This window comes from Hippocampus comes, unplaced genomic scaffold (genome assembly GCF_001891065.2).
Source record: "Hippocampus comes isolate QL1 unplaced genomic scaffold, H_comes_QL1_v1.1 scaffold45, whole genome shotgun sequence".
NCBI lineage: Eukaryota > Metazoa > Chordata > Actinopteri > Syngnathiformes > Syngnathidae > Hippocampus > Hippocampus comes.
Window position 1 is genome coordinate 3,083,917 of NW_017805783.1, and position 23,708 is coordinate 3,107,624.

The 23,708-nt window shown below is 41.3% G+C and overlaps 1 protein-coding gene across 12 annotated transcripts in view; it reads right to left on the minus strand.

Moving 5' to 3' along the window:
- Nucleotides 1-23,708, minus strand: part of fbrsl1 (fibrosin-like 1) — a 302,213-nt gene that overhangs the window by 155,792 nt on the left and 122,713 nt on the right. For 10 of the 12 annotated variants that reach the window (XM_019885190.1, XM_019885187.1, XM_019885186.1 and 7 more), the window contains exon 4: nucleotides 20,283-20,318. The exons of the other annotated variants lie outside the window; for them this stretch is intronic. In XM_019885190.1, the coding sequence (XP_019740749.1) occupies nucleotides 20,283-20,318 (36 nt within the window). The remainder of the gene's footprint in view (nucleotides 1-20,282; nucleotides 20,319-23,708) is intronic. 12 annotated transcript variants of the gene reach the window in all.

Consider the following 23,708-nt stretch of genomic DNA (forward strand, 5'->3'; position numbering starts at 1 on the left):
ACACACACATATATATATATATATCTTGTATTTTTGACAGCGTTGTCCGAACAAAAACACATCAAACAAAACAAAAGTCTGCATATGTTTGGAAATAGTTCTAGGACACCTGAATGAATCCAAATTATTTATATTTTCCATATAGTTATTAGGCTTACAGTGCCTATCTGAGGAGTGCACCGTGATCTCTGGAAGAAGACAAGATAGGAAAAGGGGGTGATGTAGTGAACATCTTCCCATCAGCACCCAGCCTCTACCTGACTGGCATACACACATTCATTCACACTGCGGTAATTGCCGCGCCAGCTCATTTGAGCTTGTCATTTCTCCCGATAAGACTGCGGTATTAAAAATGACAAAAGACGGAAACACACAGTGTCATGCACATTACACACCACATCTCCTGCAGAAGGGAGTTATTGCATTTTCTACAAAGGAGAAAGAAGCAAAATGTGACACTATTTCCAGAAGTTGCAATAACTCACTGTTATGTTCAACAAAAGATATGCAAAATTGCATGCAACACTGCAAACCTAAAATAATAAAAACAAAACCTCTAAAATACATTGATTTAGAGGCAAAAGTATCATCTAATATCCCAACACAATGCTCACTTGTCTAGTACAATCAGCCACTTGACAACAAACAAAACCGACAACAAATCAAAAATCAAAGTGTGGCATTGTGTAATATGTCAAGACCTGTCATGTATTTTGTATTTTATGGACGATGTGTTTGTTTCGTGAAGTGACATAAACTTTGTAGGGAGCGCCTCTCTGAAGAGGAAACCCCCCCAAATCCATAATACTCGGGCGATCATTTTAATACTTTCAGAAGTTGATGTGAGCGTAAATTTGGGTGATCATCGATTGCAGTTTTGGCACGTTAGGCGATGTTTGGATTCTTACTTCATGGGTTTTGACTGACATGGTGCATCACTGCAAGTGAGGAAGGACAAATTAAATTAGTGTTGGCAACTTGAGAGCCATTCGAACTGTTTTATACATGATTCCACAGGAGCCACAGATTTTGGAAATCGAAAATGAAGATACGTATTCTTGTCAATTATGAAGCAGACAACTGTTGAACTGGGTCATAGTGATAGGTTAGCACATCCGCCATATTGTTTGTGGCTTTAATATTGGCCATAAATTTGTCCAATATTAACATAAAATTGAGGTTGAATCATGCAATCAAAAGCAATTCTGTAGTAATCCAGTGAATTTTTGCTTGCCGATACATCTCCAAGGAGTAAGTAAAGGAGGCATCTTTAAAATTTGCTTCATTTTGTCACATCAAATATGGCTGTGGCGTCTCCGTACTCCAGAAGGCGTCTTTGTAGATGTATTTGTTGCAACAAGCGCCATTCAAGATGGGATTGGCAATGCTACGCGGATATATGGAGCAAAGTGCTGTCTGTGGCGTATATGGGCTCTGGTGATGGCTTTGCCTCTGCCGTTAGCTTTTCTCCCACACCATCACATTTGGATGTTTTTTTTTTTTTGTGTGTTTGTTTCCGGCGGTGGCGGACTGGTGAAATATAAGGACAGAAGTGCTTTAAAAGGACAAGGACAGACGTGGACAGAGGACAGACTGGCAAAATAGGGTAAAGTGCCCATCTCTGAATATATACAGTACACTGTGTATCTCTCTCTCTCTCTCTCTCAAGAAGGAATTTAGCAATGTATTCTTTTTAACAAACAGTATTAACATGGGCTCTTCAGATTCCTAAACAGAGGAAAATGTCTTCGAGGTTGCGTGGTAAGCATGATGACTTGACAGTGAATCATTTTGAAAGTACAAGTTGAGTTGAGAGTATTTCTTTTGTCCTTTTTTTCTGATAGCTGGCTGAATAAATATGTTATACCCTTTACAGGAGGCCCGTGATGACACAATTAGCCCTCAAACGGAGAGCCTTCAGTCATCACTTTGGATGAACAGCAGGAAGATTCAGAGAGAAAAAAAAAAAGCTCGTTTATGCCTTTCTTGGGGCTAATTCTTGTTATTAGCTGGAATCAAATGACCCAGCAAGTCTTATGCCAAAGGCAGATCCAGTGTAATTTTATGAATGTGTGTATGGTACATGCAAGAGAAGTGCCATAGAATTCCATTAAAAACATCTCCAGGCATCATCAAGGATGAATGGATCCAAAATTCACAATTGAAAGAGTGTGAGATGACCTTTCCTTTTAATACTGTGGTTGATTCATTCAAACACTATGGCTCATTATACTGTATCATGATATAAACTAATTCCCTGAAAGACTGTAAGTTTGTTATGTACTCAAGTATAAAGGCAATGTGAAGGATTTGTTTCATAAGAGTTAACAGCTGTTTGTGAATGTTCAACTCCTGTCCCAACAGTGCATATGGCATAAATAACAACGATAACATGATAAACTTAATTGAGTTCACTGTAATCAGTACGTATAGTAGTAATATGATAAAATATACAAAAAACAGATACCTCTATAAATCTGCAGCAGTGGTAGCAGATCATATAATTAAACAAATACATGTCACAGTATTTTAGTAAGTTTGGCCGACAAAAGTGAAAAGTACTTTATGTACAACGGTGCAGTACAACAAAGGACTTTGTCGCATATTTTCTTTCAGTTGGCTACATATTTCAGAGATGTCAGTATTAATTGAAAATGATGAGTCTATCAATCCAATGTGTCGATTTACTGTTGCCGTTCATCGTGCTTCTAGTAACACGACCTACTCCTTGACCTTTGAATATATCTGTCCATTGATGAGCGGCACTCCTTCCTAGTAACACAACCTCAACTGAAATGAAAGCAATGGCTTCCTATGAAAAATAGGTAGTAGTAGCCTTAGGTATCCTATTTATTTATTCGGTTTGAAACAAGGTTGGAAGGTAACCAAACATATTTTTTTAAAAAGCTCAAGATATCCTCAAAGCATTGAACTGATGCTTACAAATGCTTGGTAGAGTATTTATTTTGAATAGTGTTTTCTTGTTCACAGAATTATGCAAAACCTAAACAGCCAGTTTTGAAATTGTGGTTGACAGCCAGTATGTGTGCCGAGACCTACAGTGTTACCTATCGGAGGAGGGATGCACCGGTACCATCCGGTATTGGCACCAATACTGATATTGTATGTCTGCACAGTTGTCGGTAAATGTTCCATGACCCCAGATCAATATAATATGACTAGCCTGACACAGGTTTTCCGGGTCGGAGCAATGTAAGGCATATGGAGACACTTTTATGGCAGGAGTGTCCAAACTTTTTTTCATAGATGGCCACAAACAGAAATATCGAAGAATGCAAGGGCCACGTTGACATTCTTCGACTTTATTAAACATGTTCAAACCAATCCATCAACCAATTATTCAATTGTCAGTATGAGGTCGACGGGACCACAGATGGCTTGGAAACTGAAATTGTAATTTTGTGATGAGAGAATGCAAGACATAAATCACATTTGAACTCAGCTGAGTTTAACGGTAAACCAACAAATGCAGTTTTGTAACACAAAAGTAAACTGTTCAAATCTGTCTCCTTTAGTCCTCTGCCCCACTTCACTTAACGTCACTTTATATTCAGCTCTCATCCCTATGTACATATATACATTTTACTTCATATGACAGATGAACATCATGAACATCTTTGTAAAATCAGGTGATCTGTGATAAACACTCGGTCTGGATTCGTGACATTACAAAAAAAAAAGACATTTTTTTCATTTAAACCCGTAAAATCAAGACTTTAAAATACTTGCACATGTTAATCCCCCCCCAAAAGCCCCCCACCCCCCCAAAAAAACATAACAAAATCAAAATCAAAGGCCTAACGAACCTGAATAATGATCTAAGAGGTTGAGCTACACATGCAAATCATGAATTGGACTAAAGAACACCTGTGCATTTATCATTTCTCTCCCAAAATTTAAACGGAAAGCAGATGAAAGGTACCAGGTAGAAGGAAGACGGCAAGTTCAAAAACGATACAGCACTGTCATCTGGATTCAACTACGAACCAAAATGAAAAGCACGCATCTAATTTGTAATGGAAGTAGAGGATCTGGGGTGGTACAAATGGGATTTTATTCTACACATCAAATACAAAGCGCTTGGTGAAAATAACCAACGGCAAGTCATTAAACGTGGAGCTGACAATGTCGGAAGGGTTCATCAGCTCCCCAGGTGCTACTCACAACCACAGTCCTGGGCAGATAGGACATTCCTCTGATGAATTGAGGCACACAGGTGATTGGCCAAAATGAAAAGCTATGCCTCTCAGGGAAAAAAAAAATAAAAATCCACATTCATTTGATTTGACTATCACTTTGCTAGAAGGGCTGCATGAAAAACCTGGAAGAATGAATACTTGGGCGTAAACAATATGTTTTCACAGCAGCTCAGCATGAATCACAACAACAAACTCGGCTGGCGAGAGACAAGCAGAGCCTGTGGGATATATAAGCCTTCATTACCGGGCTGTCAGGTTATGGATGCAAGGCCTCAGGTGCAATATGGGAGTTTAAAGCAGTGGCTGTTTGCTAATTACAAATTGAGGCAACGCGCAGCCGTTAAAGACACAACCCTGAGTGTCTCCTAAGCTAATTTGTCTACTTACATCTTTGTAACTTATGAAAAGATCTAACATTACCCTGAAGGCTTGCTTTTGGAATGGGGGGCAATGGAGATGGCAAACTTGACTGTCTTGTAGTCACCTACATGTCTAGCTAATTGCGAGGCACTGCAGACACAGGTAAGATTGTGAAGGGGAGGCGGTAGGACCCCTGTAAGGGGAGGCGGTAGGACCCCTGTCGGGTGATGCTGTAACTATTTATACATCCTAGAGATTCCTCTCCCATAGGACAGCCACCCACATCCTGCCAACATGCCTCCCGGTGTAGTTTCCTCGTTAGTGTGTGTGTTTTTTTTTTTTTTTTTAGAAATTATCAGCAAAACCAATATTCGGTGCCAGTTATGAGATGCGTGGGCTCCTAGTCAGAGTAATAGATTGTTGCTGAGCCGTCACAGCAACGACAATCTATGGCAGGTCAGCTAACAAGCATCTTTAATGGGTAGAGAAACGGGGGAGTTGGGGACGGCCATTTGTGGTGGGTCCATTTCCTGATGTTTGACAGGCTTAACAAAAATCCCAATTATCTTGAGTCGAAATTGTGAAGATTTCCGAGCAATATGCGGTGCTGAGGCCCACGATGGATTCAAAGCACGTGGGTTGTCCATCAACATGGTCACCTCCTCAGTAGCCTTTTTTCTGCTCCACATAAGATTGTAGCTAAACAGTAGTTTGACCAAGGAATGGCATCTTAAACAGTTAATATTCCAATTTGGAATTGCAATTATTGTTACCACAACTACGACTAATTTTGTTAGTGCGGTTTGGGATTTTTATTGTGCTGTGCGGTGTGTGTGCGACCCGTTTAAGAAAGTGATGCCTTATGTTTGTGCTTATGTGTCAACTTTGAGATTGTGTGGCTATATTGAGTGAATGCAGTTGTTGACCGCCCTCATGTCTCTTTTGTTCTTTTTCCAGTGTCACATTCACATCATTTGAAACTGATTTTGAGGACAAAAATTTAGATGAAGCTGCTGCAATGTAAAAATCCCTCAAATTAAATCACTTTAAATAACATACACAACATGAAAAAAACAATTGACAAATCATTTAGTTATGCAACAACAATAAGGCCAAACTAAGTCAGAAAATGAACAAACAGGATGATGCCATCTACTGCCTTCCTTCCTCTCTTCTCTTGTCTGCAAACAACAACGGCCTGTCCAAGTTGATAGCATCTGTTGGGTAAGAGAATATGAGCTCCCAGGTGCCAGAAACTTGCTATTTTCAGGCCCCACAGTCTGCCTACGTGGTGCCTGTCTCATCCTCCAGTTCATGGAGGAACATGCTCTCATCCACCAACACGCAACCAAATAAAGTGTGCCTCGTACATGTGAACAATGTAAATGTATCTTGTTTAGATGGGTTCAGAAGACATCTTGCGCCTTAAAATCAACCTTTTTCATTTCAAACTTGTCATCAGACAATAAAACAATGTAGAAACATGGCCGAATCTTTGGTGCCCCACTTGTGGAAAAAGAATGATTTGCTCGGTGCCAGCCAAAGACTTGTCAACCTGAATTAAGGCAAACCTCCGAGTCATTATGAAGCCAATACTTTTTGTTTTTTTACTCAGATAGGCTCCGTCTCACTCTCTGTTTTCCAATAATGTGAGATTTTATCCGGCTTCCTGTCAGTACCCGCAATTGCTGTTGTGAAATTTCAGAAGGCTAAGTGTGTGGAAACCACAGTATCAGTGGTGCTCATCTCACTCAGCTCTTTTACAAGGGAGTGGGCGGTTTCTAAAAAAGTCAGACAATATTCACCTAGTGAATATCGGAGTTTGACATAATACAAACTGACAGTGGAAAGACTTGCGCATGTTTTCCATCTTGTTTTGGGGGTGGGGCAGGACTCAATTGGCTCATTTTAAGATTTGCGACAGCCAGAAAATGTTTTCTGAGAGGGACTGTTTGAAAGGATGGTTTGGGCACGAGTACAGAGAAGAACCAAGCTAGGATATTTTTCTGGCCTAGAAATCTCTATCAATCAGACCCGATAACCAACAATCGGAGGACAGGAAGAAGAGCTGAATGACGGTCTTTCCCAGTGGAACTACAATCGAGCCATTCTGTGGGAGTTTATACGTCTTGCAACGCTTTTTAATATCATGATCAGGGTCTTCTATTGACATTTTCAACTGGGCTTTTTGAATTCCAGGCTACGGATGAATATGGCACATCATAAGAGCTCCCAGCGTGATTGCACACTATGATAAAGTAATCCTTTGGGTCCTACTGAGACACGCTCTCTCAGTGAGAAGAAACGTTATACAGATGAGAAGTTGGATAGATGGCCATTAAAAACTAAGAATCTGGTCACAAGTGGGTGGCAGTGTAAATGTATTCAGTCGCTGACAAAAAGAGCTGGCAATATAATGAAAACGATGTTGAAGATCATTGTCAATACAAACGAGTCATGCAAACTTACTGCATTAATACTTAAATGCAACACATATGACCTCTTATCGGTCATTACTGGCCTTCAATATGAGACAATCTAGAGAAGGAAAAGGTTCACAGATAGGTGGATAGACAGATAGCAAAACTATGTCCAGTAGATATGAAAATAATCAAACCTAATCTAATACAAAATGCAATAAAAAAATCGAAGATGCAGTCATAATTTGCTGTCCTCAGTTTCCATGCAGCTCCTTTATCTCTTGCTTCCGGATGCATTAGCAGAGCTAGCAGCGCGAGGGCATCGGTGGCACTATCAGTAATGTCATGGGCACTTTAACATGATGAATCACACCACGGCCCTGCTGGCATGAATAATTCACATTACCTCATGGCCAGTGGGGGACAGAGGGGTTTGGCTTTGCAACGATGAGTTGTGGCAACAGATGTGTGAGTTTTAAGGCACACGGGCTTCTATTTTGGGTAAGCGAGCAATTTTAATCATGTTTGATATTTCCCTTTTAAAGTAAGGCAAGCCTTGGGCTGGGCCAGGTAAAGTAAATAAGGTGGGAGCAGAATTGGGAGTCATGGGAAAGGTGTGGGAGGAGAGCGGGGAGGTGGTCCTCTTCACCATCTATCACAGTAGCATTTCAATCACTGTAAATAAGTAGCCCTGTCCAAGCCCATCTTTTATCATTACTTATGAATAAATCTATCTGTGGATCACATCACCCAGAAGAACATTGGATGCCTCCAGCTTTTATACATGAAAGGCAAATGATATGGAAATAGGATACACGATCACAAAACAGCTTGACTGAGAGGTTGGATTCACATTCTTGGTTGGGGACCCATTCTGAATCTCGCGTCTGCTCTGACAATAAAATAAGTAGAGGTGACTGCTCCCTTCACATGTGACAGTGTCTCTAAACACAATGCAAAGCTTTATTCCTCGTCACATAATAATTTAATGACTGTCACTATCAAAACACATCAGTGAACATTATTATTATTATTATTATTTTTTTAATCGAGGACAAGTCTAGCACAACGCGCATTCTAACTGTGTCCATGGATGGTGTTTTCTTTCATTTTGCTAGACTTTACATAGGTCGAATTGGGTGTAACGAGGGACTTGCAACTTTGTGTGCAATTGTGGGTTAGAAATAATCTTTTCCCGGCCATATCTCACAGCATCACTCATTTGCATCAAAATCAGGGTGGTCAGAGGCACAGTACAACCAAGTACGCCGTGCTTGACACTGAGGAAAAAGAAATAGAATAGCTGTGGTCCGTGCATTACATTGTCAGGGAAACTGCAAGATCTCCCCTTTCTGATGATGCGATCAGTCATGCATGAGACATGGGCAATGCAATTGGAGATCACTTTGCACCTATGAACGTGCATCCGAGTGTGCACCCCCTGCCCTCCCGCAATAGTGGCAGGGTGCTACTAAACTATTTTGAAGTTGATTATGATTTTAATTTGTTCAATCAGTTGATTTTAACAATGATTCAGAGGGATTGTCTTATTCTGGTGTCATATATGTGAATGGAATGCCATTACGTCCACCATACACGACCGCGGAGCACCAAATTTGTCTGCTTACGCCTCGATCAAATACACCAAAATCACGTTAGACCAACTGTGCCACAAGTCAGACCTGCTTTTCGTGAGTCTAAAATCTAAAGTCTACTTTTTGTAACCAAATTTGCAGATGCACTGGGGGGGATGGCAGGAACGCCTAGTGAGGCATAACACGTCTACCACATTCACAAACTGTGCCACAAGTCAGACTTGCTTTTCATGAGGCCAAAATCTAAAGTCTACTTTTTTGTAACCAAATTTGCAGATGCACCGGGGGGGATGGCAGGAACGCCTAGTGAGGCATAACACGTCTACCACATTCACAAACTGTGCCACAAGTCAGACTTGCTTTTCATGAGGCCAAAATCTAAAGTCTACTTTTTTGTAACCAAATTTGCAGATGCACCGGGGGGGATGGCAGGAACGCCTAGTGAGGCATAACACGTCGACCACATTCACAAACACACTGAACTACATCATTGCCCTGGCACAAATATAACAATGTGCCCATTTTTTTATGCTGAGCGCAGACTACTTTCGGATACCAAAGTGTGCCCCGTTTTATTGCAGAGCTCACGGACATCAGTCTACCAAAATAGGGCCCTAAATGTCATTTTCAATACTGCAAGGGCTCTGATGTCTAACCTTTGGGGCCCCACCTTTGCAGCCTGTGGGAAAACCTCACTGGATATAATTTGGCGAAGGTGAGCGCAAACACTTGGCATGGGATTAAGAAAAGTGTGCTCACAAAAGCTGCTCTCAATCCATTCCAAAACTGTCACAGGGACCTCTGAGAGGCAAATCAACCCCACCTTAATCTCTTCTAATCATACTTAAGCATGTATGCTTCATGTGGAAAAGCCTGGTTACAATTTAATTTTCATTCGATTCCTGGGACAACCCTTTAACCACACAATACAGAGAACATTTTGGCTGTGATACAGACACAAGATATTACACTGTAACAAGAGCATGCAAAAGGAGAAATTAGAATCCCACATTTCAGACACCCTTGTTGACTACATGAAGCACAACAGCTAATGAATTCAGTCTGCCAAATTGCAAGAGGCACCAAAAAATAAAGCTGTTATAAACAAGGAAAAACAAGTCTGATAACATCAGTGATTGGTTGTGATTAGCATCAGCCTCCTTACGTGTACCACATAAATTCAAATTGCAAGCCTGATATACGGCTAAGCTAATATTATTCCAGACAGTGTATAACCCAACGGCAGAATGATTACATTTGACTTGCAATGATTTCCTCCCCACCTCTGCATGAGAAAACAGCTTGGAAAAACTAATAGACAAATTCCCCAAAGTCAATTTCTTGCTCCTGTCTTACTTTAAATAGAGTTCATCACTGCTGTGAAAAGTGTTTTTTATTTTATAATTAGTATGGAGAGATAAAAGTACAAAACGTCTGTCCCTCAACTTTGCGGGGTGCATTACTGTTCAAAGAAGGGTTTAGCACACGTGGCACAACAAAAGGCATGTGCATCCACCATCCTGCTCCTACTCACCATGATCCTCATCACCTCTCACCTCTAAAACCTAGATATCACTGGAACATGGGCTGAAACACCGACAGTGGTCAAACACTGTCAAAGCTCCTCGAATGGAGGAAACATACTTCTGCAACATTTGAGACGAGGACAGAGTAGTAAGTCAATGTCTGTCACCAGTTTAGATCACTTTAATGTGTGTATCTTTGCTTTAGGTAATACTGAGCCAGGAGATGCCAGTGTTGAATCTGCCTCCCTATAGCATGAATGGCAAGGGCAGATGAGAAATATGATAAGCATTGCCCATTTCAATATTTGCATTTGACATTATCCTTGTTTGAATCACAACATGGAGTGCCAGGACAATTTCACTGCACTACGATGACAATAATTCTATCTGTTCTCTCGCTCTACAATTTTTATACACGACTAAAGTTAAGGATATTTGGCCTTTGGGTGAAATTTCAGGACGAGCCTAAAATGCATTCAAACCTTTCCAGGTGAATTTAATCTGACCTTCTCCAACTCATCGAGGTCGCATCATCGGTGAAGGGCTGTTGGAGACTGGTGTACCTAAATGGAATGGCCTCAAATTTCCTGGGCTCTGGTAGAGGACCCGAGCTGACGGACACCACCCAAGGGGTGAGGATTATATATATATATATATATATATATATGCAAAATGCATTTTTGAAGATGTTAATTGTACATGTAAAACAATGACATTAGTCATACATATATATATATATAAACCATTGTGTGTGTGTGCCTGCCTGAAGCGGAATAAACACTTTATGGTAGATTCCAAAGTGTGGTATACTCAAATTTGACTGAGGTAGTTAACCAAGTACCATTCACATCATTTATGGGATGGTATTTAGTCGAGAAATAACACCTTGGAAAGCAAGTATTGCTGATCTAATTAAGAGCTGGCAAAAGATGCCATTACGGTCTAACCGATTTCATCCCTGAGCCATTTTTCTGCCTGCAGAGAGCTGTTGGAAAAATGAGAAACATGGGCAAGGAGAGAGGGAGATGAAGAGAGACACAGACATTCCTAATCAAGCTTTGCCTCAGACGTGGCTCGATTTAACCTTGAGGAATAATCAGATCTGACTTGCTTAAATGTTAGCATTCTTAAATCATCAGGAAGTGCCTCCAAGGAGACGATAATCACTGTGCCAAATTGCTGCGCTCGCTAATTTCATTTCTCCCAAGCATTTGCTTGCAGTTAGTGTCGATTATTCAATGACAGGCTTTTAATGCTGCCAGGTCCCAGGGTGTTACATTAAAGTGTAATAACTAGCAACATAAATGAAAAAAAAAAAAACATTACTTTGTAATCCATACAAGTTTCCTCAGCCCTACCAATGCCCTCCTCTCCTCCCTCTTCAATCTCTCACCTCTCCCTTCTCCCATGGTGGGAGTTCAAATCTAATTCTCAGCCCATCTGGCAGGCGTAATGAAGGAGGCCCGGGCTTGTGGTGCCCTGCTGCCATGGCTCGTGGAGCAGGAGGCTAGCTGGCAGATTGGGTTAGGATGAGTGGAAGGGAGTCGGGGAACCTGCTGTGTGAGTAAGCCGGCCCGGTTAATCTCCCATGTGCCCCGGTGTGATGAGGGCCAAGGCCAACCACACACTGAGGGCACAGTGGCAGCGGTGTAAAGTGCGGATGTTTTGCAGGCTGAAGACAGGTGAGTGACTCTGGAAGTCATTTACATTGAAGGCATCCAGCTGGCAACTTGTGGTAAATGAAAGGTTAAATTCATTTGTTAGTTTGCCTATCATCAGTCAAATTTGACAGTCGGAGGGTAACGGCACATCAAAGACATTTGTGAAATGTGCATGCGACAAGGAAATTGGGAATATCGGCCATTTCATCTCTTTTCTACTCAACAGAAAACATATTATCCAACCGGGACAATCTTAGACAAGGACGTTTCAAGTCTGGCCTGTGGGCAATGTCTGTCCCACTGCTTCGATTTTACCTGCACACTGCGCAATTTACAATTAACATTTAATCTAGCTCATACTGAAAGAATACATTAAATGTGTTCGCCATAATGAGTTTGTCTCGAATTCATTTGATACGTTTAATTGTTTTCATACATTTCATAACAATTTCAAAAACAATAAAGCTGGCCGCCATGTTCATGCATGGACAATCCTGAAATTAATATGTTCGCCTACTTTGCTCATAAGGGTGCTGCTTTGGTCCGGTGTATCAGCATCTTAATTTCAAAGTGGCGACTGTGTTCGCATTATGGACATAACGCCTCACAAGTCGCCACCTGTTCCAGGGGTGGCAAAGGTTTCAGAGGAAGAACAGAGCCTCCCTTGGGCAGTTCAGCTCGGCACCCACCTCTCTCTGCTCGTTAACAATACTCGGCACGACATTACTTTTCAACGTCACCCAGGTGGCCTGGCTCGCCTCAAAAGTGGATGCAACTAGACACTTTGCTGTTAAAATTAACACCCTATGGTGTTGAATTAACACAAGTAGATTTGCAGTGTACAACCACGTAACAAGCATTAAAGGATGACAAAAACAGCAGGCCTCCCTCCGCTATGTACCCGACTCAGGAGAAAGCAAACCTTGTCATTAACAGTTACTCTCTTTATAAACACAACAGCATCCGCTGGAGATATAATTGCTCCTGCTTCTCCTGTAATCTTATACCTTACCTGCTGCTCCTGTCAGACACTTGCACAAGAGGGGATGAGGGCTGTGTCTGTTGTCTTTGGAGACACTGAAATATTGCTTTTGTAGAGTCAGATGCAAACTTGGCATGGGCGGAAGAGGAAAACATTGAGAGAAATAAAAGCTATAGCATATACGCGACAGAAAATCAAATAAGTATCTGTTGTTCGCTGAAATCCCAGGAGCAAAGCTCAGGGGCTCCGGTGGAGGGAAATGATGTTCGTGATTAGAAGACAAGTGGTGGAGCATGACCTACTTAATACAATTTGTTTGTGCAGATTTCAGGAAAGGTAACAATGCCACAGGAATTAAAGAGGAATGTTGTTTTAACTAATGAATGTAGTGAAAAGTTGGATAAGTTTTGTAGCGGGAAGTGCAAGGGTGTGAATATGGAATAAGTGTTGACTGTTCCCACTCAAACACACCTCTTCAGTCAGGAGAAGTACTTTGCATCCATGTGATTAATATTTTTGGTGCCGGGTTGACATTCCGAATGAACTATATACCATCTAACACTCTGCAAAGCCTCCCAGTCACTGATGTTTTGAGTGACTTTAAATTAGATTGGGGAATGTGGTTATGACTGCTGTGAGGGAGAGAAGACAAAGGAAAAGATGGAGTTTGTCAAAGTGTCCCTGAGTTTTTCTGCCAGATCAGAAAACAATACAGTTTACAACCTCAGGCCATTGAGGAAAATTTCAAATTCACTTCACTCAGTCCTCCGGGTTAGGAACCATGACATAGCAGACCAATGTGCAAAAATCATGAGATATCACAAAAATGTTAAGAATTGCTTCTCTTAATATCTTAAACCCTAAATGAATCTCAAACTATAATCCGAAAACATATCGATAAGGTTTTAAACGACATTTTTACAACTCTTAGAAATAAATGGTTGACAGATTTGTTTTAAAAATGCATCGGAAGTGCAAGGGTTTTGACATGAGTCGCAGTTTGCTGTTTTGCAACCAAGAAAAATTCATGAACTACATTCCCAATTACATTTTTGACTTGGTAATACATTATTTATATATGTACAACACATTGCAAATGACTCTTGGGATATTGGGTCACTTCAAAGGTGCTCTCTCTCTCTCTCTCTCTCTCTCTCTCTCTCTCTCTCTCTCTCTCTCTCTAATTTACTCCACTCTGTTTCAAAGATGAACAGATCGGCGTGGCTAAAGTTTGTTCCGCCGCAATGAAAAGCCATTGTACCCCTAAAAGTACAATTGCGTACTTTTAAACATAAACTGGAGTTTATTATTTAGCACCATGAGGGGAAATTAGAGTACCTAGAGGCACACTAATGTATTTTGTCCGATGTTTTTACTGTCGCCAGTTTTCTAACAGTATGAGTGTATGGCATGGAGGGCAGCCGAAACAGAACAAACAGATGTTCTTTTTCCCCAAAAGAGTATTTTCCTTTTGGAAGCCCAACGTTCCCATCAGGCCGTTATATGAGACGATCCTTCCTCTACGGAACCGTCATTCACAATCCACAGGAGGCTTTCTCTCCCTTCTACTTACCTCTGGTGGGCTGCTACGGTCGTCTTCCCCTTTCCCAGATAGATGTTTGTAATTGGAGCTCTAATTTATGTTCAAACCTTGGTGCAGGATAATGATATGGCGCATTGTAATTTGCTGATGCAAATTGTACGTATAATGGGGAGCCATAAAAGCCTCCGCAATCTCGGAGACTTGCCAAACACCCTGAGCGTTCATTACAACCCTCATTAAAACATCCACATCGGCACTGGGACCTCTTACAAATGGAAGAAGCATGTAATTGCTGCTTGATTGTGGTATATGTAACATATGATAAAGTGGAATTACCACTTTATTTGTCTACAGTGTCAGTGAAACTTAATGGGCAGAAAGGCGAAGCAAAACAAATCCTGAGAGCATTGTTGGCCTACAACGTTATAGCGCTTTTGGATAAGTGGGCCAAATGTGAGTTTGGGGACAGTGCATCCAGGACAAACGGAGAGTGATGATATTCAAGGCCTAGCTTAGGGGTAGAACGAATGCGTTTACCCCCTGAGAGCTTGTGTTTCATTTGGATGAACTTCAACATGGCTATATGATGAAAATACATTAACTGGGTATAATAGTAAAAGATTTGTATTGTTCTTTTCCCGTGACAAGGTCCGAAGCCATCATCATACATTTACTTTATGGGTAATGAAACTCGATTGGAAAATGTCTGCATGGCCGGTTTGCAAAAATATATTTCGCCCGAATGCCAATACTTCTTTTGGAAGTATGGCCGCAAGTCATTTTCAGTTGTTGATGTCAATTCAGTGCTAACGAAGAGAACTTGTAGAGCCCAGCAAAGCTGAATGCACCAGCTCATAAGCAGCCTTAAGAGAAACACCAATTGGCAAAGGCATTAAGAGTTCATTTAGAGGAAGTTGGGCTATTTTCAAGAAGCCGACTCAACATAAATTCCAAGAGTCACATTTCATTTTAAATGACCTGTCCCACAGTGCCCTTTGCATTTGTGCCTTTCTAATGCATCTCCATTAAGAAAAAAAAAAAAAAAAAACCCAAGCTGCAAAACTGAAAATCGCACTTGTGTCCACACATCTGAATAACTGCAGAGCGCCACTACCAGATCTGTGTGTGCTCAGTCACTGGAAAAGGATTTTCAGCCAAGCTATTCAACCAGGTCCCCAGAAGCCTGAAGCCTTTATCTGTAGACCCTCTGATTGATGTGTTGTGGGCCATGTTGCGGTTAACACCCATTTTTATCTGTTGCTAATGGCAACAGCCCAGGTTCCTGATGTGTAGAGAGCAGCAGGGCCCAGGATCTGAAGCTGGACCACACACAGGGATAAACAAATGGGTTTTCATGGCAGACAGCCCTCATAGAGAGGCCACTGACAGCCAGCGCCCCACCCTTTAGAGCAGCACGATGTCAGGGCCCTGACCCACTCCTGCTGGGCTCTTGGTTTCCTGCACTAATTTTCACCATGTGAAGAGCCTGTGCTGTGGAGACACCCGCATGCCTCTCTCACTGACAAGGAACCAGTGACAGAGATAGACAGACAGAGATTTAAAGACAAAGAGAGAGAGACAGAAAATTTAAGTGACATCATAATCAGGGATACAACATTGATTTGGAGCCTTTCTTTTATCTAACGCTTGCAGTGTTGAGCAACTAATCCGGTGAATCTGAATTGAATATAGGTTTAATAATGGCTAAATTTGACATGAAATATAATGGCTTGACTGTTTTGTAAAATGCATCATCCCTGGAACAGCAAAATGAATTTTGAACTCTAAAAATCTATCCCCCCCCCCCACACACACACACACACACCTCCAAAACTGTTGGACTCATTGAGCATTAAATGTGATTATGACACCCCAATCAGTGGAAATGAAGAATGGGTGTGTGGCAGTTCCAGACAAGCTTTACTCAACTAAACTGCATGGCTAAGGTTTAAATCCATGACTGCACCAAGATAAACCCTGCCAAAGCAGTCAAGTGAGATTATATTGCACAGACAAAGATTGATGCTTTCATTGTGCACAAAAACATAAGCTATAGTTTGGCCTTGGGTGGTAAAAAGAGAGGGGGTGGGAAACTAACTCAATTCATCTGAAAAGAAACAGTGTGGTGTGTTGTCTTTTTTGGCGAGCTAAACTGTCTCGTCCTATGTACTATATATCCAGCCCAGGGGTAGTGAGAGAAAGGGTAGATAGCTGCAGTGAGATTTTCTGACAATTTCCCTGCTTCTTGTAGCGCCTATATCGCAGACACGGCGGAGGGTGCCGGGTTCTTTATCAAAAAGCCCCTGAGAGTGATAAATCGCTTGAGTCCAGGCCCATCCGCACTGAAACAACAAGCATGTAGCACCGCAGGAAACAAGGCACATATATTGTCTCCAAAACATGGCCGGGGCTGTAATGAAACCTGCAAAAAGCAGACAGGATAGAGTCACCCTGATAAACAATTCCATATCCAGCCCCTCACACTGCGCGAGATAGGGAGTCAGTCCTGCTGTGACTTATCGCTGCTAAGACTCAACAGACCTGCTATTAGGAGTCACACATGAACGAGAGATGATTGGTCAGGATAAGGTGGGCTCGGGTAAAGTTTTTGGGACGAGTAATTTCATTTTAAAATCGTACCTACGTGCTCAATTCCATTTCTATTTCTTTCTCGAAACTTGTTCCAGCAAAAGAAAATTATGTTTTAGGAAAAGAAGAACCAAGTGCTTGTAGTGTGCAATCTGAAAGGGGAATAAATTACATAAGCGTGGTGTGCATTGAATATGTATCATTTTCTTTGCAGCATGTATTTTGTTTTGGAGTCAGACAGTCTTCCCTCAAGCATGTCCGACTGGTCCAAAATGCTGCTGCTCATTTTCTAACAAGAGCTCAGAGGAAGGAGCACAAGACTCAATTTCTGGCCTCCCTTCACTGGCTCTCCATACATGTTACTGTCCATTTATTCCATATTTTATTTGTCTTCAAACCTTTAAATGGTTCGCTCCTCTTTACGTTTTCGAGCTCCCCCATCTCTACGCACCGGCCAGTGCCTCGCTACTGTAGGTACCTCTGACTAAGCAGAGGCTCAGAGTGGATCGAGCTTTTCCCGTTGCCAATCCTCGCTTTGTAATAACCTTCCGGTAAATGTGAGGCAGGCCTCCTCCCTGTCCATCTTCAAAACTAGTTTTAAAACACATTTTTATTCTTTCGCTTTGGGCGCTTTATAAAATGTATTTTCGTGTAATTGCCTGGGGATGCAAATAGTACCAATTTGGTTGAATGGCCCATATGAGCATTACCACAGAATTTCAAGGTTTCCTCTGTTTGATGTATCTATGGTAAACTCTACATTTACATCATGATTTATAGACTTGTGCAGGCTATAATGACAAGTCCATGCAGCTATGTAGCATTTGGTTACGTGTGTCACTTCTCTCATCTAGAAATGATACTATGGAGTTATGATGATGTTAAATGCAACCAGTGAGGAACACGCTTGCTTGCTTGAAGTTATGTCATTTGGCCATGTCACAATTGCTAACCTGTCTGTCCTGCTCGCGGCTCTCCCAACTCTTTGACGATGCCATTTGGCAACGAGGCTTCTTTATATCAGGCAAGGCAGACTTATTTAGGATTAGGAGCGTCTTTCGGCTTCCCTCTCCCTCCAAACAAGCTATGAAGACAAATCCACCGCTTTGTCTTTGCCTGCAGGAGAGCTGTGAACATTGGATGAGACGTGTGTGGGTATGTGCGTGTCACACAAACTACATTGTGACTAGAAAATGAATAAATAAAATAGCATTGTGGAATATGAAATTAAGCCATTACTGTTCTGTTTGGCAACCGATTTGCACAATTGGATTATTTTGTAGCTTTGTGACCTTTAAATGTTCAGAAAATAAAACCAAACTTCTGAAAATCACGTGATTGGCCCCGATTTCTGAACATGTGATCGGATCCTTTGCAGCAACTCATACCCACATATCATCACAGATGCTGGCTTTTGAATAACAATCTGGATGGTCTCCTACTCCAGCTTTTTTTGGAACGTGATGTAGGCATTGAATTTTAAATGAGTGAAAATGTTCAAAAATGAATAAAAAAATCAATACAAAAAAATAAAAAATAACAAGCATTTTACCAGTTTTAACATTAAATATTTAGTTTCTGTTGCATATTCAGTTTAATACAGGAGGAAAAATATTTACAAAGCATTTTATTCTGTTTTTTTCTTAGATTGCACACAACGTCACAACTTCATTTGAATTGGGGAATATGCTTGCACGTTGTTGGCTGCACCTTTGCTTTTCAGGAATTGTAATCAAATGCATTTAATATCAAGGAAACTTAAAACTCTGCAAGCAGCCGAAAAGAGCCACAGGGCAGCATAAAAAGCAAAGTTTTTCTATTATTTCACATTGATAGCCAATTATGATTTTGCTTTTCTATCCAATCATTAAAAATGTGACAAACAGCAAGCATTGATCCACAAGTGTGATGATTTGTAGCAGTAGATGTCAAAGAGCGCCCGGGCTTTGTCGCAATTGTTAGTGCCCCTTCTGTTCTAGCCTGGCTGACCCTCCTACACAACCCTCCACTTCAAACATAGCTCTCCACCCACATGCATAACCTTTCTCTCCATTTTCCTCCAGTCATAACACTCAGTCCAGTCTCTGGCCTTCTTTGAGACCTACTCCTCCACCCATGCCCACTCAGCCTTTGCCTGGAAGCTCCCTGGAGCCCCCCCGACCCTACAACCTCTGCACCCCTTTTCAAAACCATCATTCTGTAAGGCCCGAAGCACATACAGATAAGATGCCTGCAGAAATCAAGTGGGCTCGGCAGCTGAGCAGATTGAGAGTCAGAGCTCAGTACCCAGGAGATGCCCAGAGGCTACAAACACTGCAGATAGCAATGTGGGAAAGCCAGAAAGTGGAGACAGACAACATGAGACTTTCTGACCTCCTTACCGGTCTATCTTTTGCTTGCACAATACCGCCTTGCAAATCACCACCCACCAAGCCTTCGCCACATCCATATCCGACCCCCTTCCTCCTTTCAGATGAAGAGAAAGCCTTGCTCTATGCCGACTCAAACTGACAGCTTGAGACAAAGGCCACCACAGGCTTTTTTGGAAGGACATACTTGTTTTCATCTGCGAATATCCAGCCGCTGGGGAATTTGAATGTGACATGTTCTATTAAAACAACATTTTAAAAAAAGATGCATGGAGATCAGTGTCTTTTGAAGTTACACTTTGTTGGAGGCTTTAATGGCAGTCCTTTGAGTCCGATTAGCAATGACAAAGCACGTCAACCATTGTAGTTGTTTTGTTTGTTTAGATGGCCGCCTCCAGTTTGCAATATGAGGTGCCATATGCCACTCATCAGCTAAAAGTAGCGCACTTAAAAGAATATTCCTCTTATGAGCTCATCGTTACACAAAGGACAGAAAGGACGACTGTGTCTCTATTACCAAGAGACTACACAAATATCTGAAATGAGAGCATTGACGTGCGGTTTTAAAATCTCAGAGGGGCCAGACAATGAATGCTTTCACGGGATGAAAATAGCCCGCTAACAAACTGTTAGTCCACTATGAACGAATTAGCCGAAGGTTTTGTGGGTTTAAAAACCCTGTTTAACCTCTATCACGGCACATGTTTAACACATTTACTGTATGATGTTACAATGCTCTGTTACACGCGGGGGAATCATGGATTAAAAGTAAAATCAAATTGAATGCAAAAGTACAAGGAGCCAAGATAGATGCTAATAAAACAACGCTTTTCACCAAGGTAGTGCAGGACACCTTGCTACGATTTAATCAGTCAGACAGAATTAATGCTTCTAATATCATGATTTCTCCATTACACTATTTAATATAATTAAAATGTGGAGCGCTGGGGCCATAAAGCGGGTCGTTGAAGATTGTAATTCCGCCATAAAGCTATGAAGCATGAAAATGTCACTTACTGAGTAGTCGCGGCCTGACAGCGAGTGAGTGGAACTCTGTAGGGAGAGAGAGGAGAACAAGAATGACCTTTAAGGAGCATTTCACTCCCTGACACAGACATGATGAAGCAGTGCCGCTTTAATATCAATATTCACGTTAACCTTTTACCTAGCCCGCCTCGTATGCCGCAACTGCAGACTGCTACCTTATGTTCTGGCCTCCACAATGGCACTAAGTTATCAGTCATATACAGCTCATATGTTTGCGTTTTACAGAGGAACGGTATAAAACTATATATATTTAGTATCATTCTGAATACCAAATAGTTTGGACTTGTGTTCGTGCTACAATGTATGACAGAATGAAGTAAAAAAAACATTTCAACATCCTGGGAGAGTTTAGTAATTCATTGATTTTATTACGACTTTTTCTCCCCTTTTAATCATATTTTTAGCAGCTCTCATTGTTCAAAGTGAGCCCCTGATGTACATTGCTTACACTAACAAAATGGCTGAAAACAGAGTGGAGGGAGTTAATAAAAGCAGAGTGAAAAGAAACACATTGTTCTCTGTATGACACGGAAGCAGTGAGGTGGAAGGCAATCACACAATCAGATGTGCTGACCATTGCCGGAGCATGGTGACCCGAGATACACGATATAATCTAAGGTGCAAATATTTAGCTGAGGACCCCTTGCCTCTCCTGGGCAACGCTACATGAGAAAAGACAGTGAAAGAGCAGGGAACATACATATGCACCAGCTAGGGTTGTGGGATATGGCTAAAATTTAATACAGATATTTTTGCCAGATATTTTGTTAACGATACGATAATGATGTTACTATGGGGTCAGTGAAAAAAAATTCTAAATATCAATCCAAAAGAATTTAAGAACATACTGACAGTGATCAACAAGAACAAAGTCGGCAAAAAAATAAATAAATAAATAAAAATAAATTTAAAAAAATATTCAATTCACATTGTACTGCGATTGTAATTTAATCATAAATAATGTTATGCTAAAAGAGACATGTTTATTGTTTTTGATACGATAGGATTTGATTAATTTCTTTACTTATGTGCTGTCCAGACAGCAGCAGCTGCGTGTATCCCTCGCTTGCTCTGCGTGTGTCCCTCCTCCCTCTCGCCCTCCGCAAAATGATTATCATCTGCACATTTTAACTGTCGATCAAGCCTATACTTAGAAGGAGGAATGTGGCTAGTTGAACTGAGATTTACATGCAACACAAGCATGGCAAGGTCCCGTGACTGATATCGTCCTCATGTCAATCGGGATTAGAGATGTTCTGATCAGGAGTCTAAGATGCCAATACCGATATCGATCATTCATGAGGGTGATTGGCCGATACCATGTAAAATTGGATGTGGTGTATGGTTTCGATTTTTTGAACTACAACTACTGAATTCTCTTCAATAATCGATTAATCAGATTTTGTTTTTAATTTATAGATGAATTGGATAAATCACTTTATTATTCAAACACACGACATTGCGTCAAATAGATTGATCAGCCTTTAGAGGCTTTGAGCGGATTCACCGTTCACGCATGTTTTCACAAACGGACAAATCGACGGACAAATATCATCCATCGATCAATCGGCGCATCCCTAATATTAATATCTTGAATATTCACAGATTGATCTTGATACGATAAAGCTACGTAGCACCAGCCACGCCAAGCAGTTTGACAACTCTATGTATGATCTTATGTTGTTGAACATTTGAAAAAGAAAAAAAAAAGGTTTTTACAAAAAAGACATTTTTACAAGAAAAAAAAAGTTATTATCTGGAAGAAAAACATGTATTTATATCATTTTAGGAAGCGGATGATGGAGAAAAAAAACAATATTTCCAAGTTTGGTTGATATCAGGATTAATAAATAAAATCCTGTTGGAGGGGCAAAACATATTTTGACTTGCTTCATTGTCGTATGATTTTTCAATTAACAAAGGGGGTCCATGAAAATTGCAAATCAGATTTTTGGGAGGAAAAAAATCTGAACTCCTATTCGAAGGCCATATCACCCAGCCTAACCCACAGGCAGATCTTTATTATTTATCAAGCATTTGGGAGCACAATGTTGCATCTTCTCCAAGCATTACAATGCCAACATCAAAGTCTGTGAAAGTTAGTCCATAGGGCATACCTACATGAAACTAAATAATCATAACAAAAGAGTCGGGTTCCAAAGGCAATTTTTCAATAATTGATCAGTCATTTGAGGGCTCAATGAATCCCCACAAAGACCCCGCAGGAAGGGGAAGAAAGAAGTAGGAAAGTGAAATAGCTAAATCGTAAAAACTATAATCAGAGCCAAACACTGCAAGGAGATATTAAGCCCCTCCTGTGATTTCCTATGCAGCCATCTAAATGCCAAACAAGAATAGCATGGATACAGAAAAGCCTGGATTTTGTTCTCCGGCACAGTCTGTCTTCACCCAGCAGGAGCACCAATCTTGAAATCCCTCCCTCTACTTCCACTTTTCACAGCTTTTATTCTTCTGTCTCGATAGGCAATTTCTCCCCCTGGCCTCTGGAGTGAACTTTTCTGCTCGACCAATTCTATCCACGGGTCTACTTTCAATCCAAATAACCTCCCCCATACCTTCACCAGGACCGTTTCCTTGCCTGGTGCCCCTCATCCATTCTTCCACACCTGTTCTAGGCTTCAGCACTCATCAACGCCTGTGTGCTCCCCTGATTTGCAGGACAGCTCCTGTGGTGATGATTAGGCAGAGGTCCCACCGTGAACCGGAAAGCAGGCTCTGCGGGAATCAAAAGGCTATTCCATGTCCATCTCAAACTCTCTGATCCCTTCACTATGAGACCAGGAAGGGGGAGGAGAGAAAGGGATGAACAACTAGACATAAGGTAGATTATGGAGACAAGAACAGAAGTATTTTCGGGTGAAAAGTTCGATCGATGGTGTCTGTGTGTTCCCACACCAAGTTTAAACAGGCTGTGTACGTCTGTATAAATAAGTCTACACGCACAAATGTTGTGTGCGGTGCATGTGTGCTTCGGACATAAGACTTGGGTGATAGGAGGAGGCCAAGGCCATTTGGAATTAGCTCAACGATGTAGAGTTCATTCAACATGGCACATTCTGGGTAGAGAGAGAGGTTTATTTAAATGATAATGAGGGACAATCCATTGGATTTAGAACTGGTGAAGGGAGAAAAAGAGAGGTGGGAGCAGGGGGATCCATTAAAACGCCAGCGGTTCATAAGCCATAGGGTCGGCATATAGCTAAACACTCTCTCTTAAAAGCCATTATACATGGCTCTCAATGGATTTCTGCAGTGCTTAGGACTTCAAAAGGATTTAAGAACCCACCCCAGAGAGCGAGAATTTGGGGGAGGGTGAAGGGATGCATGTGTGCGCGTGTGTGTGTGTGTGTGTGTGTGTGTGTGTGTGTGTGTGTG